Below are 20114 nucleotides of genomic sequence, written 5' to 3' on the forward strand. Positions count from 1 at the left end.
AGTAATGGAACAAACAATCCTAAAAACTGTATGGAACCAAAGAAGACCCCAAATCGCCAAGGAAATGCTGACAAAGAAAAACAAAGCTGGGGCATCATGCTGCCTGATTTCAAGCTCTATTACAAACCTGTGATCACCAAGACAGCATGGTACTGGCACAAAAACAGACACATAGACCAATGGAATAGAATTGAGAGCCCAGATATGGACCTTCAACTCCATGGTCAACTAATCTTCGACAAAGCAGGAAAAAGTATTCAGTGGAAGAAAAACAGTCCCTCTTCAATAAATGGTGCTGGGAAAATTGAACAGCTATATACAAAAGAATGAAACTGGACCATTCCCTTACACCATACACAAAGATAAACTAAATGGATGAAAGACCTCAATGTGAGACAGGGATCCATCAGAATCTTAGAGGAGAATATACGCAGTAACCTCTTTGACATCGGTCACAGCAACTTCTTTCAAGACACAAGTCCAAACGCAAGTGAGACAAAAGCGAAAATGAAATTCTGGGGCTTCATCAAGATAAAAGGCTTCTGCATGGCAAAGGAAACAGTCAACAAAACAAATAAGCAACCCACAGAATGGGAGAAGATATTTGCGAATGACACTACAAAGATCTATAAAGAACTTCTCAAACTTAACACCCAAAAAACAGATAAGTCAAAAAATGGGCAGAAGACAGGAGCAGACACTTCCCCAAAGAAGACATACAAATGGCTATCAAACACATGAGAAAGTGTTCTCATCATTAGCCATCAGGGAAATACAAATCAAAACCACACTGAGATACACCAGTTAGAATGTCAAAAACTGACAAGGCAAGAAACAACAAATGCTAGAGAAGTTGTGGAAAAAGGGGAACCCTCTTACACTATTGGGGGGAATGCAAATTGGTGTAGTCACTTTGGAAAACAATGTGGAGGTTCATCAAAAAATTAAAAATAGAGTTACCCTATGACCCAGCAATTACACTACTGGGTATTTAGCCCAAATATACAGACATAGTGAAAAGAAGGGCAATATACACCTCAATGTTCATAGTAGCAATGTCCACAATACTCAAAATCTGGAAAGAGCTAAGATGCCCTTCAAAAGACGAATGGATAAAGAAGATGTGGTCCATATACACAATGGAATATTACTCAGCCATCAGAAAAGATGAATACCCAACTTTTGCATCAACCTGGATAGGACTGGAGAAGATTATGCTAAGTGAAATAAGTCAAACAGAGAAAATCAATTATCATATGGTTTCACTTATTTGTGGAACATAAGGAAGAGCATGGAGGACACTAGGAGAAGGGAAAAATATAGGGAGAGAAATCGGAATGGGAGAAAAACCATGAGAGACTATGGACTCTGGGAAACAAACTGAGGGTTTTAGAAGGGAGAGGAATGGGAGGGATGGGTGAGCCTGGTGATGGGTATTAAGGAGGGCATGGACTGCATGGAGCACTGGATGTTATACACAAACAACGAATCATGGAACACTACATGAAAAACTAATGATGTACTACTGTATGGTGACTCACAACACAATTTTTAAAAAACCACTGTATTGTCTTATTTAATGCTTTGATTAGCCATTCATCTCCCCAGTTAAAAAAATAATGACCTAGTACTTAATTCTTCTATATATCTGCTTTTTCTAACTATAGTTTTTAAATACGTGAATTGTAAATTTGTAAATTTTTATCCATTCAGATTCAGTTTTGGAGGTTTAAAAAATTACAATTTTCATACATATTATATGGTTACCAAAAAGTTCTCAAAGTTAATTATCAGAAAATTTAGTCACTTCTAAAGAGCTTAGAAAGCAAGCATCCCTCCTGGATATATTGAGACAACTGACAAACCATCATTTCTGATAATGTTGGCCAGGTACAATAAGAGGGGCTCTCTTGTATCCAGCTGGCTGGAGCATCCATAGTTTCCTAGGAAGCTGTTTATCAATGTGTGTCCAATGTCTTTTCAAAACACATACTGTGGTCCCCCTTTATTCATGATTTGCTTTCTGAGGTTTGTTACCATAATCAACCACAGTCCAGAAGCAGATGGTCCCCCTTCTGATGTATTTTCAGAAGGTTAGTAGTAGCTTAATGCTATGTCACAATGCCTATATATCATTCAGCTCACTTCAGCTAATCACATAAGCATTTTACCATTTTTTAAAAAGATTTTATTTATTTATTTGACAGAAAGAAATCTCAAGTAGGCAGAGAGGCAGTCAGAGAGAGGGGGGGAGGCAGGCTCCCCGCTGAGCAAAGAGCCCAATGAGGGGCTCGATCCCAGGACCCTGGGATCATGACCCAAGCCAAAGGCAGAGGCTTCCACTGAGCCACCCAGGCGCCCCAAGCATTTTATCATCTTACATCATCACAGGAAGGATAGTATAGTAAAATATTTTGAAAGAAAGAACACATTCACATAACTTTTATTATAGTATACTGTTATACTTGTTCTATTTATTAGTTACCATTGTTAATCTCGCACTGTGCCTAATTTATAAATTAAACTTTATTATAAGTATGTATGTATTAAAAAAATCATACATCCATGGTTTTCAGGCATATACTGGGGGGTCTTGGAATGCACCCCCCACAGATAAGGGGCAGGAATGACTGTATTAAAAAATACACATCACCTATGAAGTCCTTACTCAAAAACTAACTAACTAAATAAAACTAATTGGTATTCAGATCAAGTTTCTAGAATTGGATCTAACTACAAATTTATCATAAATACAGTGAACTGAGGAACATGTTCAATACCACCACAAGGGTGCAACCAGCAAAATCTAGACTGTGGAAAACAATCTATATGGTTTCTTTCACACATAAAGGGGAGAGAGAGAGAGGGAGAGAGAATATGTGACTATGTGTATTTAAACATGATGTAGTAACCTGGATTATATCCTGACACAGAAAAAGGGCATTAGCAAAAAAAACTTCTAAAATCTGAATAAAATCTCTAACCTTAATAGTAATAGACCAATGTTAATTTCTTAGTATTAACAATGTTAACATTAGGAGTGAAGGGCTCCTTGGTAAAGGATACATGAGAATTCTTTGTACTATCTTTGCAGTTTTTCTCTAAACCTAAATTGTCAAACTTTAGATCATTCAAACAGGGGCACCTGGGTGGCTCAGTGGGTTAAAGCCTCGGCCTTCAGCTCAGGTCATGATCCCAGGATCCTGGGATCGAGCCTCCCAGGATCGGGCTCTCTGCTCGGCAGGGAGCCTGCTTCCTCCTCTCTCTCTCTGCCTACTTGTGATCTCTGTCTGTCAAATGAATAAATAAAATCTTTAAAAAAAAAAAATCATTCAAACAAACTTTGGCAATTTTTTAGGGGGAAAACAAAAAGAGGGGAGAGAAAGAAGGACCTATACATTAACAGGGACCCAAAAGCTATATCCAGAAAAAAAAAAAAAAATGCATACCCTTTGGTCATGCCACTTCTAGGAAAACTCTGCAATGAAAATGCCTATGAAAATTTATAAGCTAAAAAATAATCTAATTCCCAAATATATCCAATAGTAGGTAAACTGTATACACATTAGGTTATATGTGATGAAATATTACACAGCATTAAAAATGTTCACAGCCTTTTAACGACATGGGACATGATCATGATATAATGTTAAAAGGATGGGAATTTTTAAAACTGAATATATATTATGACCTCAAACAAAAGAAAAAATGTTAAATACATATATTCATGGAAAGAAAACACTCATAGAAGAAAATACTCCAAAACTTTTATCAGTGGTTATCTCAGGATGATTACAGGTGATTTTTCTTCTTTACACTCTTCTGGAGGTTGCACTGCTTCTATAGTGAATATTTACTATTCTTATAATCACAGAGAGAAAAATCAGGAAATAGTAAAAATTATAGTTTCACCAAGACAAAGTGGCAGTATTTTAAATGTAGGCAAGGAGTTCACAAGGAAGCATGAGAAAATGTTTATGCTATAATGTTTAGTGAAAAAGAGAGAGAAAAGAAAGTATGTGGTATGACCCAAACTATGCAGAAATTTATTGACAGGAAAAAGTCTGAAATACCGAAAAGGTAAACCCTGGTGGGATGAATCCTCATGATGTCCTATTTTTCTAAAAAGAGCAAAAATGATGTTAGTTTTTCCTTTGTATTATCTCTAACCCTCTGCTTTCTTGATGACAAAAGTCATGACACTTGGCCCTGAACTGTTGTCTTAGTTTCCAACAAGAATTAAATCACTTCACCACTTTGAAACTGCAGTAATACTCAGCCAACACCCTTGAGAATTCCAGTCATAACACGATTTGCTAAATCTCAAAGTAACTTCAAAGAGCGTAACAGAAAACTTCTCTTGAAGGACTCTATCAATTGTTAAGAACAGCTCAGTTCAACATTTTTCTGAGCACACGGTTTTGTCTGGCCCTAAGCTTCAGATTAGGCATAAAAAAAATAAAAACACAGACTTCCCTCAAGAAGGTCCAGTTGAATAAGAAGTCAAGAGGCTGACTATGCCCGTTCAGCTAAAATTCAAGAGGGACTGAGACAAAACAAATTTCCCAAGAAAGAAACTAATGAAGTCATGGGGATTTACTCAAACTACACTTTAGTCTCAAAATGGCAAATGAGAGACCAATTTTGCTTCCATTAGCTCCAAAATAAACAAACTTAGCTACCAGAATTTCTACTTTCTAATATCGAACTAGGTCCCTGAATTTACACAGTGTTTTCTGACTCATTAGTAAGAACTACCACTTTTGCTCTACTGTGCCAGCCACTTCAGATAGACTCTAATCCTTATATAGTCATGAAACATAGATATTTCAATTACTATTTAAAAAACAAGGAAATTGACATCAGAAAGAATAAATTATTTGCCAAGAAAATCTGAAGGATTTAAACGTTGGAACAATATATTGCAACTGCTGGTTCTCTCTCAGCATGCTTGGTACATGACCAAAATTCGAGAAACTCTAACCATACTAGGATCCTTCTGTTTAACTCTAAAAATCCAAGAGCCTCCACTCCTTTCTTTAATGGGACAGTAGTTCAGAGACTGCCATTGAGGTTTCACTGACAAGTCTGCTTTCCTGGCCAAGCCAAGCTTGGGCCAATAAGAGCCAAAAATTAAATGAGATTCTTAGCAGTATTCGTTAGTGATTCCACAACCTTGATCACATTCCAAAGCCCCACCACTGTTTCCCTGCCTTCGGGTACCTGTCTAATAAGTTGTTTCTTCTTTGCTGACTCTGGCATATTGTGAACATGTTGGAACAACTCTCTCAATGCCTCTTCCGTACGCTGCTGGGTCTCCTCCTGGTGAGAGCAAGAATCTACCCAATTCCGTTTCTGAGATTTTGTCAATTGGAAGGACTTAGTAGGACATGAAGCTATCAGATCAAGATCATCCTAGAGAAAATTTAAAGAAAAGCAAATTAATATATCCCGCCAGCTTTGTTTTCAAGTTTCTACAAACCTGAAACAAAAAAGGAGAAAGAAGTGGGGAGCATGCTATGCTCATACCTAGGAATAAGAAAAAATTTAAATAGAATTATCACATGAAAAGAAACCTATTAATTACAGACGATATTAATAGCCCACTCCCAAAAATTTGCCTAGAGAACCTAAATTTATTTAGAATATTGCTATTCTAAATAGCAATGGTGGCTCAGTTGGTAAAGCGCCTGCCTTCAGCTCAAGTCATGATCCCAGGGTCCTGGGATAGAGTCCCACATCGGGCTCCTTGCTCAGTGGGGAGCCTGGTTCTCCCTCTGCCTGCCTCTTCCCCTGCTTATGCTCTCTCGATCGCTCTCTCTCTCTCTCTCTCCTTTCTTTCCCTGACAAATAAATAAAGACTTTAAAGGAAAAAAGAATATTGCTACCAAAAATTATATTTATGTAAGAGTACAATTTTCAGGGATGCCTGGGTGGCTGGACGGGTTAAAGCCTCTGCCTTCGGTTCAGGTCATGGTCCCAGGGTCCTGGGATTGAGCCCTGTGTCGGGCTCTCTGCTCAGCGGGGAGCCTGCTTCCCTTCCTCTCTCTCTGCCTGCCTCTCTGCCTACTTGTGATCTCTGTCCGTCAAATAAATAAATAAAAATCTTAAAAAAAAAAAAAAAAGAGTTCAATTTTCAAAGCATCTTTTTATTACACCTAACTCTCACTGCTTTCCTATAAGGTAGCAGGGAAAGTATCATTTCCACCTGATAGAAGAAAAAACTGAAGTTAAGCCCCAAGTTTAAAGTCATTTAGATACTAACGCGATGGAGCCATCTGGAGACCAAGTGCAAAGGCTCTTGGCTGGTGCTCTTTCCTCCCTCCAGAATATGATGGGATAACTACATAAGAGTGGTTGGAGGGAAAGAAACAACTCTCTAAGAAAAGCTACACTGCAGTTAAACTAGTTGACTAGTTGCAGTTATACTGTTTTCCTGGTCACACCAAATATTTACTGAATGAAAAGCGTAAAGAAAGAGGAGCAAATACAAGACCATAAGATGACAGCGTAAGTTCCTAACCAAGAAAGGCTAAATAGAGATCATCAAAAAGTACTTGTGAAGTTTTTTAAACTGCTCAGTTTTGAAGCTTAATAATTATACAGTCTTATTTTTTAAAAAAAGATTTTATTTATTTGACAGAGAGAGAGACAGAGAGAGAGAGAGTACAAGCAGGGGAAGCAGCAGAGGGAGAGGGAGAAGCAGGCTTCCCGCTGAGCAGGGAGCCCAATGCAGGACTTGATCCCAGGACCCTGGGATCACGACCCGAGGCGAAAGCAGAGTTAACCATCTGAGCCACCCAAGCATCCCTATATAAATACCACACATTTGCTTTCTAAGCCCTTGTGGTCTCAAGTCTTTGAGATATTTTACAGAGTGTTACCACGGAACCTGAAACAAGAATGTATTATAGAAAACTGTGATTTATTGCTGTAAAATATTTAATACATTTGCTATTTACAGCCTGTTTATATCGTATGCTATAAGAATGCACAGGGGGTGAGGGGCACCTGGGTGGCTCAGTCATTGGGCATCTGCCTTCGGCTCAGGTCATGATCCTGGCATCCTGGGATCGAGCCCCATATCTGACTCCCTGCTTGGCGTACAGCCTGCTTCTCCCTCTCCAGCTCCCCTGTGCTTGTATTCCCTCTCTCACTATCTCTCTCTGTCATAAATAAATAAAATCTTAAAAAAAAGATGCACAGGTGCTTTATGGAACCCTTTAAGCAAGCAGTCTACACCATCACTCATATGTACAGGATACCATCCAACAGTGGTGTTATCTCTAGAGGAAACAAGATGACTATGTGGGGGCTCTCTTATTTCAACATGTAACTTTCATCTCAGTCTTTTACGTTATCTCAAACTGACTAGATAACTTTGAACTATAACAGTAACAATATTTGGGGGCACCTGGGTGGCTCAGTTGGTTAAGCATCTGCCTTCGGCTCAGGTCATGATCCCAGGGTTCTAGGATCAAGCCCTACATCGGGCTCCCTGCTCAGCAGAAAGCCTGCTTCTCCCTCTCCCACTCCCCCTGCTTGTGTTCCTTCTCTTGCTGTCTCTCTCTCTCTCTCTCTGTGTCAATTAAATAAATAAAGAAAATCTTTAAGAAAAACAAAAAACAGTAACAACATTTTATTTTCCATGTTCCAAAAACATTTATTTTCCATTTTTATTTTCCATTTGCCTTTACTCTGATTTCACACTTTGTTTTAAAACTCCACTAATCTTAATTAACTCTCTCATTGTTTGGGCTAAGATCAATTTCCTATTCTTACCTTTGATGCTTGAGTTCTGGAGCCCAAATAGTGCAATCTGGCACATTCCCGAATATAAACAGGAGCCTGGGCAGGATATAAAAAGAAAACCAAGAACAAGTAGTTAGCAGTATCTAAAATTCTCTCAGACCACAAGCACAAGAATAGTGATTCTTGAAATAATCTGACTGGCAATCCTTAAAATGCCCTATTCCATAGCTTCCTTTCTCTTGCCACCAAATGGTATCTCAAAAGATTTCTGATAGGAAAACTGTTTTTGAAAAGATAGTACTATAGTTTAAAAAATCAAATATGGCATGTATATACTCAAATGAGCCAGAAACAAAAATACAGACATTTGTAGTAATGTTTATCTTTGACAAAAACTACCCCAAAAGGGGCACTTTGGTGGTTCAGTCAGTTAAGCAGGCAGCTCTTGATTCCAGCTCAGGTCACGATCTCAGAGACCTGGGACTGAGCCCCATGTGGGGCTCCAAGTTCAGTGGGGAGTCTGCTTGAGTTTCTCTCCCACTGCCCCTCCACATTCACACACATGATCTTTCTAAAGAAAGAAATCTTTAAAAAAGAAAAAAGAAAAAAAAAAACCTTACAAATTACAAGTGGTCCCTAAGTCACATTTTAAATTCACTGTACAGCAAATACCACTTAGAATTACTATGGGGTAACAAGAGAAAAGAAAGAATTTAGTTTATTGATACATTGCACAGAATTCTATGACACCATACCGTGATACAATCCCAGCAGAACTGTCAAATAATACGACTGCTATGGGAGAGAATTCGGTAACATCTAAGAAAATTACATTTGCATTTACCCTTAAACCCAGAAATCTCACTTTTGGAAAACCATCCTGATGATATATCTGCAGAAATCAAAAACATACTTGGATGATATTAATCGAAGATTAAATACAACCTAAACATCTAAAATAGAGAACTGGTTGAATGAATTTTTACACATCCATATAACACATGACTATCTAGTCATTAAAAATGAAAGAAGAGGGGCACCTGGGTGGCTCAGTGGGTTAAGCCGCTGCCTTCCGCTCAGGTCATGATCTCAGTATCCTGGGATGGAGCCCAGCATCAGGCTTTCTGCTCAGCAGGGAGCCTGCTTCCCCCCCCACCTCTCTCTCTGCCTGCCTCTCTGCCTATTTATGACCTCTGTCTGTCAAATAAATAAATAAAATCTTTAAAAAATAAAAAACAAATTTAAAAAAAAGAAACACAAAGGGAACCAGGATATAAATGAGAAAATAATGAAAATGGTTAGGACAATGACTGAGATTTATCTAAGTACACCTTTTTGTGAAGTTTAGACTTTTTAACCATATAAATATTCTACAGATTCAAAAAATACAATTAGGGGCACCTGGGTGGCTCAGTGGGTTAAAGCCTCTGCCTTTAGCTCAGTTCATGATCCCAGGGTCCTAGGATCGAGCCCCACATTGGGCTCTCTGCTCAGCAGTGAGCCTGCTTCCCCCCATCTCTCTCTCTCTGCCTGCCTCTCTGCCTACTTGTGATCTGTCAAATAAATTTAAAAAAAAAAAATCTTTAAAAAAAATGAACTAATCATTTCTTTTTAAAAAGAATTTTAATCTACTTCTTGCCCTCCAGAAACAATGAGTGTAACTAGTGTCACTCAAAGAAACCAGGGCTCCTTGAAGAAAATAAGTGATTCCAGGCCCAGAGCAGAGCAAATGCAAAGTGAGCTGGGGACATTTTTATGCCAGGAAGGAAACAGACTAATGGAATCCTGTCAAAGAGACACAGCAGGAAGAGCTTGCCAGGGCTCTCACTGGCCAAATCTGAGACAAGCTGAAAATTAAAATGAACTGAAATTGACTTAAGACTTTGAGTAACTACAAGCCTATGAGTCTATAGAAATGTTCATAGAAACTGAAGAAAGGAAAGCTCTCTTCCAAAGAAAAAAGTCAACTAATAAAGATTAAACAGTAGAATTAGAAAGCAACTGTTTTGTAATACCCAATATAATCACAGATTCCAACAGGACTATCAATGGATGCTAAAATTATTACATTAAGTAATCACCCTCCAGATTACTTACTAATTGCGAAGAGAGAAGTATACCTTTATAACTGAGAGATGTGGCAGTTAGCAAAATTAGCATCCCTGAGAGGGAGACAATCTGACATCCTGCACCTCCTAATGTGATGCAATCTGACACAATACAATGTACACAAACACCAGCTGTGAAGCTTCCCCAAATACACGTTTAACGTGAATCTAATCAATCCTCCAGACCTAACTTACAGTTTACAGGAACTACAAAAAAAAGGGACAGAGAACAAGTCAAATAACCTTGAGAAAACAATAAGACAAATTTAGGATATGGAATATTCTATAACTCAATTGGCCTGAATGCATCAACAAATCAATGACATGAAGGAAAAGCATCAGGACTGTTCCAGATTAAAAGTGTGACAATCAGGGGCACCTGGGTGGCTCAGTGGGTTAAAACCTCTGCCTTCAGCTCCGGTCATGATCCCAGAGTCCTGGGATCCAGCCCCACATCGGGCTCTCTGTTCAGCAGGGAGCCTGCTTCCTCCTCTCTCTCTCTGCCTGCCTCTCTGCCTACTTGTGAACTTGTGATCTCTGTCAAATAAATAAATAAAATCTTTAAAAAAAAAAAACAAAAGAAAAGAAAAAGTGTGATAATCAAAAGCAATAATATAAACCTCCATTACCTTATGTTATTAAAAACAGAAGCTATGAAATATACTCTTAGAGGCAACCCACGGAATGGGAGAAGATATTTGCAAATGACAGTACAGACAAAAGGTTGATATCCAGGATCTATAATGAACTCCTCAAACTCAACCCACACGAAACAGACAAACACATCAAAAAATGGGCAGAAGATATGAATAGACACTTCTCCAATCAAGAAATACAAATGGCTATCAGACACATGAAAAAATGCTCATCATCATTAGCCCTCAGGGAGATTCAAATTAAAACCACATTGAGATATCACCTTACACCAGTTAGAATGGCCAAAATTAACAAAACAGGAAACAACATGTGTTGGAGAGGATGTGGAGAAAGGGGAACCCTCTTACACTGTTGGTGGGAATGCAAGTTGGTGCAGCCTCTTTGGAGAACAGTGTGGAGATTCCTCAAGAAATTAAAAATAGAGCTTCCCTACGACCCTGCAATTGCACTCCTGGGTATTTACCCCAAAGATACAGATGTCGTGAAAAGAAGGGCGATCTGTACCCCAATGTTTATAGCAGCAATGGCCACAGTCGCCAAACTATGGAAAGAACCAAGATGCCCTTCAACGGATGAATGGATAAGGAAGATGTGGTCCATATACACTATGGAGTATTATGCCTCCATCAGAAAGGATGAATACCCAACTTTTGTAGCAACATGGACGGGACTGGAAGAGATTATGCTGAGTGAAATAAGTCAAGCAGAGAGAGTCAATTATCATATGGTTTCACTTATTTGTGGAGCATAACAAATAGCATGGAGGACAAGGGGCGTTAGAGAGGAGTAGGGAATTTGGGTAAATTGGAAGGGGAGGTGAACCATGAGAGACTATGGACTCTGAAAAACAGTCTGAGGGGTTTGAAGTGGCGGGGGGGGTGGGAGGTTGGGGTACCAGGTGGTGGGTATTATAGAGGGCACGGCTTGCATGGAGCACTGGGTGTGGTGAATAAATAATGAATACAAAAAAAAAAAAGAAATATACTCTTAGGATTTACTGGGGGAATTTGAATCTGGACTGAATGTTAGCTAATATGCAATTCTTATTAATCTTCTTAGGATAATGGTACTGTGACTATTAGGAGAATGTTCGCAGGAGATACATGCTTCAGTATTTACATATGAAGTACTACGATGTCTGCAATTTACCATCAGGGGTTCAGCCAAAAACAAAACAAACAAACAAAAATGAATATATGGAATAAGATAAAGTAGATATGGCAAATGGTAACATTTGTTGAACCTCAGAACAGTGAGTGTTCACTGTTTTACAACTTTTATCTATATTTGAAAAACTTCAGAATGAAGTTTTAAAAAAAGAGTCTTGAGACAGGGCGCCTGGGTGGCTCAGTGGGTTAAAGCCTCTGCTTTCGACTCAGGTCATGATCCCAGGGTCCTGGGATCGAGGCCCACATCGGGCTCTCTGCTCTGCGGGGAGCCTGCTTCCTCCTCTCTCTCTGCCTGCCTCTTTGCCTACTTGTGATCTCTGTCTGTCAAATAAATAAATAAAAATCTTAAAAAAAAAAAAAAGAGTCTTGAGACAAAAACCTTAAGACACCTACAGTTCAATTTTCTTTTTAAGATTTTATTTATTTGACAGAGAGACAGCAAGAGAGGGAACAAAAGCAGGGGGAGTGGGAGAGGGAGAAGGAGGCCTTCCACCAAGCAGGGAGCCCTACGCAGGGCTTGACCTGAGCTGAAGGCAGACACGTAAAGACTAATTTAATTTTTACCTTGGTAAACTATAAAGGCAGAGCTCAAAACCAAAAGAAATTTCCTCCAAACAAGACTATGACAGAGCCCACACCCACTTATTCTACGAAATTCACTTTAAAAAAAAAAAACAGTGTCTGGTGGCTCAGTCAGTGGAGCATGCGATTTTTGATTTTGGGGTTGTGAGTTCAGGCCCTGTGTTGGGTGTAGAGATTACTTTTTAAAAAGTTAAATTAAAAAAAAAAGAAAAAACAAAAACAGCTCTGCCCCCAAAAGACACTCTCTCTAAAAACAAAGCAAAACATGGGGTGCCTGGTGGCTCAGCTGGTTAAGAGTCCACCTTCAGCTCAGGTTAGGATCCTGGGGTCCTGGGATCGAGCCCCACATTGGGTTCCTTCTTAGCCAGGAATCTGCTGCTCTCTCTCCCTCTGCCCCTCCCCCCACTCATGCTCTCTCTCAAAACCTTTAAAAAAGTAAAATATAATTATAAAAACAAAATAAAACAAAAAACATTCTTTGTCCTATTGTCCTTTGCCTACTGTTCTAATCCACTTATCTAGATCTTGACCTCTAACCGATGAAAATCTTTGACCTGAGCACCCAAGCCTGTGATGCAGCCCTCTGTTTGCCAGCCTACTAAGATTCTGATTTTTCATTTCTAAACTCTGGACTCTGGATCACTCACCATCCTACAGTCAATAAATCCTAGGATGGCCTCTATGTTCACACCCTGCATTTACTACAAAACTATAGTCATCACAATAGTATGCTACCAGTATAAAGACAAACACATAGACTAACTGTATAGAACAGAGATTCCAGAAATAAACCCTCACATATATGGTCAAATGAGTTTCAATAAGAATGCCAAGACTATTCAATGGGAAAGGACAGGTTTTCAACAAATGATGCTGGGAAAACTAGATATCCATAGCAAAAGAATAAGGCTGGACACTTAATACCATATAGGAAAATTGCCTCAAAATAGATTCATAACCTAAATATAATACCTAAGGCTGTAAAAAAATTTTTTAAAAAGCATACAACAAAAGCTTTGAAGCACTGGATTTGGCAGTGATTTCTTAGATGTGACACAAAAGACACAGTCAACAAAAGGGAAAAAAATAAACAAATGGGAGACTTCACAAAAAATTTTCAATTTTGTGTACCAAGACTCTATTAACTGAGTAAAAAGGCAACCCACAGAATGGGAGGCAATATTTGCACATCATACATCTATCCAGATATATATAAACAACTCCTACAACTGAACAATAAAAGAGCAACCAAATTTAAAAATGGGCAAAGGCCTTGAACAGACATTTCTCCAAAGACAAGCAAACAAGCAATAAGCACGTGAGAAGATGTTCAACGACTCACGAATCATTAAGGAAATGCAAATCAAAACTACAATGAGATACCACCTCATAACTATCACCAAAAAAAAAACCAAAATAACAAAATAACTGTTGGTAAGGATGTGAATAAATGGGAAATCTTGTACATCACTGGCAGGAATGTAAAATGATACAGTCACTATAGAAAACAGTATGGCAGTTCAGTGAGAATTACCATGTAATCTAGCAATTCCACTTCTAGATACCCAAAAGAATTAAAAGTAAAAGCAGTGTCTAGAGGCACCTGGGTGGCTCAGGGGGTTAAAGCCTCTGCCTTCGGCTCAGGTCACGATCCTAGGGTTCTGGGATCCAGCCCCACATGAGGCTCTCTGCTCGGCGGGGAGCCTGCTTCCTCCTCTCTCCCTGCCTGCCTCTCTGCCTACTTGTGATCTCTGTCTGTCAAATAAATAAATAAAATCTTAAAAAAAAAAAAAGGAGTGTCTCGAAAAAGATATTTGTATAACCATGTTCATAGCAGCATTATCCACAGGAGCTAAAACATGGGAGCAACCCAAGTGTCCTCAACAGATAAATGATAAGCAAATGTGATATATACAACGAGAGGGATATTACTGATCCTTAAAAAACGAAGAAAACTGTGACAAATACTACAATGTGGATGAACCTTGAAAACATGCCAAGTGAAATAAGCTAATCACAAGAAGTGTGATTCCACTTATATGAAGAACTTAGTCAATTCTCTCTCAATTCTCAGCTTTTCCAGATGGCAAGACACTACAATTGAGAAATTCACTATCAGGAAAGTTTGCTCTACAGAAAAGACCACGAATACGACTGTGAAACTTTTTGTTTGAATCTCAGAAACATCAAAAGGTCAAAATTTCCAGTCATACAAAGGGCCCTTTCAAGAGAATAAAGATTGTCTCAATCAAATGAGAGGGCCTCTAAGAAGCAGAAAAGGTACTATTCCTCAGTCTTCTCAGCAGGAGACCATGGTAGAAAAGGGCTTGTCTTCAAAAGATCTGTATATGTGGGTTTTGTGTAATGGAGTGACTCCCTCTGAAATCCATAGAACCACAAAGTTGAGAAAATTATGTGGCCAGAAATATTGACAGTTTGGACTAAAAGGGACAAGGTACAAAATGAAAAGAGATTGTCAGACCCTCAAAACCCTACTGACAGGAAGCAGGCAGGATAAATTCACCCAACTGCCAATACACACCAGCTTTCATTAAAAAGGAAAAATGACTCAGTGGAGCCAATTAACCTACTCAGCCTCCAGATACCTTCCTATTCCTCCTCACCTTGGCTATTTTCTCTGGGTTTTGCCACTGTCCAACCTGGTTTCAAGTCCCAATCAGGACCTTTTTGGTTGTCATCCTTATATCCCTGATGAGAATCCCACCATGCTTCAACCTCCTTATCTTGTTACCACCCAAATCCCATCCCTTACTTACCTTAAAAAGTTTCTGGGAGTGTTTGATCATAAAAGCCATCCCATTGTTTAACTTTGTGATATTTTCTTGAAGGTCATTTGCAGTGACCTATTCAGAGGAAAAGAAATCAAAAGAGGGGGATTAAGAGCTGGGAAATGGGGCGCCTGGGTGGCTCAGTGGGTTAAAGCCTCTGCCTTCGGCTCCGGTCATGATCTCAGGGTCCTAGGATCAAGTCCCACATCAGGCTCTCCGCTCAGGGGGGAGTCTGCTTCCTCCTCTCTCTTTCTCTGCCTGCCTCTCTGCCTTCTTGTGATCTCTATCTGTCAAATAAATAATAAATAAAACCTTAAAAAAAAAAAAAAAGAGCTGGGAAATGGAAGAGATACTCCATTTACTTACCAATAAGCTTATTTTTTCAAAGATACAGTGGCTTTTTTCCCCTAACAACAGTGCTTCTAATATAATGTTTAATTCTGGAAAGGCCTTTTGGTTCAGCAGGGTTTCTACTGAAAATGACATAATCTAGGAGAAACCAGGTGTCCCTGAAGTTACCAAAAAATCCTTGAAAAACAATCTTTGTTTCCTAATTCTTCTCAAGAATTATACATGCAAGCAGAGCTGCTAAAGAGAATCTAGTCTGGGATTCAAAATGGGCAGGAAGAACGGAATCTATACCAACCATCAAAGACACTGCCTAAGGGGTGCCTGGGTGGCTCAGTGGGTTAAGCCGCTGCCTTCGGCTCAGGTCATGATCTCGGGGTCCTGGGATCAAGTCCCACATCGGGCTCTCTGCTCAGCAGGGAGGCTGCTTCCTCCTCTCTCTCTCTCTGCCTGCCTCTCTGCCTACTTGTGATCTCTCTGTCAAATAAATTAAAAAAAGAAAAAAATCTTAAAAAAAAAAATGTTTAAAAAAAAAAAAACGACACTGCCTCTTGGGCGCCTGGGTAGCTCAGTGGGTTAAGCCGCTGCCTTCGGCTCAGGTCATGATCTCAGGGTCCTGGGATCGAGTCCCGCATCAGGTCTCTGCTCAGCAGGGAGCTTGCTTCACTCTATCTCTCTCTCTCTGCCTGCCTCTCCGTCTACTTGTGATCTCTGTTAAATTTAAGAAAAAAAACAAAAAAAAAGACACTGCCTCTTCAGAGAAACTGGAGTTTCTCCAAAAGGTGAGAGAACGGTCACTACTAGTTGATACCAAAGGTGACATCTGTTTCTTAAAAACACATAAGTTCATTGATTTTCTTCTTGTCTCTCCTGCCTCTAAAAAAGAGCACTTGAGCATCTCTATTATCCCAAAGCCTCATATCTCTGTTACTTAATCTGTTTGTTTTTACCAAGATCTCTTAATATTTTTTTAAGGCAGAGATTATTCACTTTTTTCATAATTTCAGTTGGCTGGTTCTAAAATTCTTTCATTAGGAGGCTTGACCTCCTTAATACAGACAAATGTTGGTGTGTCCTTTTACTCTTACCGACCTCCCCGGAAACCTTTGTCTGGGCAGAGGTTCTTCCTGGCCTAGAAGATCACATTTTTTTCACTCGTTACTTGTTATGTAAAATATTCCATACTACTCCTTTCCCTTTTTTTTTTTTTTCTAGCCCATTGTGTGGCTAGAACTCAGGACCCCAAGATCAAGTTTCAGCAAGCTGTACTGACTGAGCCAACCAGGCATTCCACAACTGCTCTCCTTAATCTTCCTTTTCTCATTTTTTATAATCCCAAAAATCTTTTATAAGTCACCATACCCTATCTATTTCTAGTCCAACAACCTTATGAGATAAGTAATAAAGTACTAATTTATGCCCAGTTTACAGAGGAAGAGCCTAAGTATAAAAAAGGCAAAGGATGGGCACCTGGGTGGCTCAGTGGGTTAAGCCTCCACCTTCAGCTCAGGTCATGATCTCAGGGTCCTGGGATCAAGTCCCGCATCAGGCTCTCTGCTCAGCGAAGAACCTCTTCAAGTTCCTAACAAACCTAACAAAGAACCTAACAAAGTTCCTAACATTGTAAAGCTGAAGAGTAGACCTTGGACCCTTCTCTCTGCCTGCCTCTCTGCCTACTTGTGATTTCTCTGTGTATGTGTCAAATAAATAAAATCTTTAAAAAAGGGGGGGGGGGGCAAAGACACAGATAATATAGCTGGTTTGCAGCTTCTAACCCAAATATTCTGGCTTCCAATTCCATCATGCAATAAAACCCACATTATGAATGGGCAGGAACAGGGGCAGCTGGGTGGCTCAGTCAGTTGGGCATCTGCCTTGGCTCAGGTCATGACCCCGGAGTCTCAGGACTGAGCTCTGCATCAAGCTCCCTCCTCAGCTGCAAGTCTGCTTGTCCCTCTGCCCCTCACCCTGCTCATGTTCCCTCCCTGCCTCCCTCTCTGTCAAATAAACAAATAAAATCTTAAAATATATCATGTATTTATATATATCATATATATATGATATATATATGGGCAGGAACATAAAGGAACCTAAAGCTACATGCCTCCAGGTCAAAAATTAGTTCAAAAGACTTTTAATAATTTATTTCTCACTTAAGTCACTGAGAAAGCCATGGTCTCAGTAATAAAAAACACATTCAGCTTTTTCCAAGGAAAGCATATCTACAAGAAATAGAAAAGTCAGAATAAGGCAGGACTGTTCTATATCATCTTACCTAAAAGCTTAGTGACATTATCCTGTAAAACTATATGGTTCTAGTCTAAATTTATCCTACACAATCTTCAGAAATCAATCTAATTTTTCAAAAGCCCTTCCTGTTAAGAAGGAATATTCAGTGACCAGCCAAAATGAGTATTCTACTTTAGTTAGTAGCTACAATTTTCTACTAAGAGCTTCCATTAATAAACTATCTTTCAAGTTTATCAGAGATTGATTTATACATGAGGTTACAAGAATTGGCCCCTTCAAGTTTAATGACTCACAAATGAACTAACAAAGTAGGAACTAACAAAGTTCCTAACATTGTAAAGCTGAAGAGTAGACCTTGGACCCTTGATAACCTCACCAAGGTACAGCCCCAGGATAAGGCCAAGCCCAAGAAAACCAAGCAATCTTTGCTCTTCCCCTCAACACTCACATTTTTCGGCCACAGGACATGGGGTGCAAACATAAGGGCAAGGTTATAGGCAGACATCTTATTCTTGTCTTGTTTCTTTGCTGTCTGGTACAGGAGATCAAGCAATAACTTCAGCAAGTTACGATTGGGTGGAGGGAGAATGAGGAAGAGCAACTGGAGAGCCTCAATTTGCCGCTCCTTATCTGGAACATTGGTCTTGTTTCCTTTATCATCAAACTGCATCAAATCTTGAGGACAAAAGAAATGATTGCAAAGGAGGGAGAAAATACAAGGAAGAAAAATCAACATGCCTACTATTATCCTCCCCTCAACTCCAATCCAAAAAAGAATCAGGCATAAACACAGATTATAGCAAAATATAATAGTGTCAGTATTCAATAATTTAAAAAAAGATAATAAAAATTTTAAATAGGCAAAAGACTTGAAAAAACATTTCTCCAAAGAAGATATACAAACGGCCAATAAGCATTTGTATATTCTCTATCACTAGCTATCAGGGAAAAGTAAATTAAAACCACAATGAGATACTACTTTATACCCACTGGTATGGCATAACCAACAAACTGAAAATAACAAGTGTTGGCAAGAATGATGAGAAAATTAAACCCTCCTAAACCCTAGGAACGTAAAATGGTGCACTTCGGAAAACAGTTTGGCAGTTCCTCAGAAAGCTAAACATAGTGTTACCATATGACCCAGCAATTCCATTCCTAGATAAATATTCTTAGGGATACAGAGAAACAAAAACATGTCCACACAAATCTTTGACAATGCCACCCCCTCACTTTTCTTTACCCAGATATTTTACTGTTAGAAGAAATATGACAATGAATTACGTGGGAATAGGAGGATGATCGACACAGCTCCCCCATGGAATCAGAATCACTGTTTCTCCCCAAAGAAGCTACACACGTTATCAATAAAAACAGTCCCCTTGATAATCAGAACTTCAAAGGTCACAAATAACCATTTGGATATAATTTCAAATCCTGAAAATGATTATGCTGTGTTGTGTTTTAAACTATTTAACTTCAATAATAATTCCAAGTTTAGGAAAGGCAGATAATATTTCTAAAAACTATTCTCTGTTAACATGAAACTGAAAACAAAAATCCCTTCCAGTTATCAGCAAGGCATACCAAATGCTACAATTGTGCCACACCTCAATATGATCACAAGGAACAGTGAGTCATGGGGTGGGGGAGCGGAGGATTTCAAATATTGCACTAAATTAACTCAACAGAAAAGTGAACAGGATAAGCAGTCTTCATGTTAACACATAAAAAAAGTATCATATTTTCTATATCTTTATCGAGATCCAACTTTATTTCTCTCCAAAATAATTATAAAGTTATATAACATTTTTTTTAAAGATTTTATTTATTTATTTGACAGAGAGAGATCACAAGTAGGCAGAGAAGTAGGCAGAGAGAGAGAGAGAGAGCAAAGCAGGCTCTCCGCCCAGCGCCCAGCGGAGACCCTGGGATCATGACCTGAGCTGAAGGCAGCGGCCCAACCCACTGAGCCACCCAGGCGCCCTATAACATTCTAATAGTATTTATTCATTTGTATAATTCAGATTGCCACTGAGAGTGCTAAAAAAAAACAAATCTACCCTTATGAGATTTTACAAATTTTTTAGGTAGTAAAAATTAGGGACACCTGGGTGGCTCAATCACCTGAAAGTCTGCCTTCAGCTCTGGTAGTGATCCCAGGGTCCTACGATGGAGTCCCACATCAGGCTCCTTGCTCAGCAGGAAGTCTGTTTCTCCCTCTGCCTGCAGCTCCCCTGGCTTGTGCACTCCCCCTCCCTCCCTCTTTCTCTCTCTGACAAATAAATAAATAAAATCTTAAAAAAAAAAAAAAGTATTAAACATTACTCAACAGAAAAACTTGTATTTTCCTTAAAATTAGAAAGAAAGAAGAAAATGGCCAAGGGCAGAAACCAAGTAAATGCAGTACGGATTTTGATGCCCCGTGCTCTGAGTGCCTATAGCAACCTAAGAGCTGC

General features: G+C 39.2%; 1 protein-coding gene across 2 annotated transcripts in view; it reads right to left on the reverse strand.

Annotated features, from left to right (window-relative positions):
- The window catches only part of ARHGAP19 (Rho GTPase activating protein 19), a 67869-nt gene that overhangs the window by 15252 nt on the left and 32503 nt on the right, over nt 1-20114 (reverse strand). For both annotated transcript variants that reach the window (XM_044240237.1, XM_044240236.1), the window contains exons 5-8: nt 18104-18330; nt 15046-15132; nt 7783-7848; nt 5224-5415 (exon numbers count right to left, since the gene is read on the reverse strand). In XM_044240237.1, coding sequence (XP_044096172.1) covers nt 5224-5415; nt 7783-7848; nt 15046-15132; nt 18104-18330 — 572 coding nt within the window. The remainder of the gene's footprint in view (nt 1-5223; nt 5416-7782; nt 7849-15045; nt 15133-18103; nt 18331-20114) is intronic.

Source organism: Neovison vison, chromosome 2 (genome assembly GCF_020171115.1).
Source record: "Neovison vison isolate M4711 chromosome 2, ASM_NN_V1, whole genome shotgun sequence".
NCBI classification, from domain to species: Eukaryota; Metazoa; Chordata; class Mammalia; order Carnivora; family Mustelidae; genus Neogale; species Neogale vison.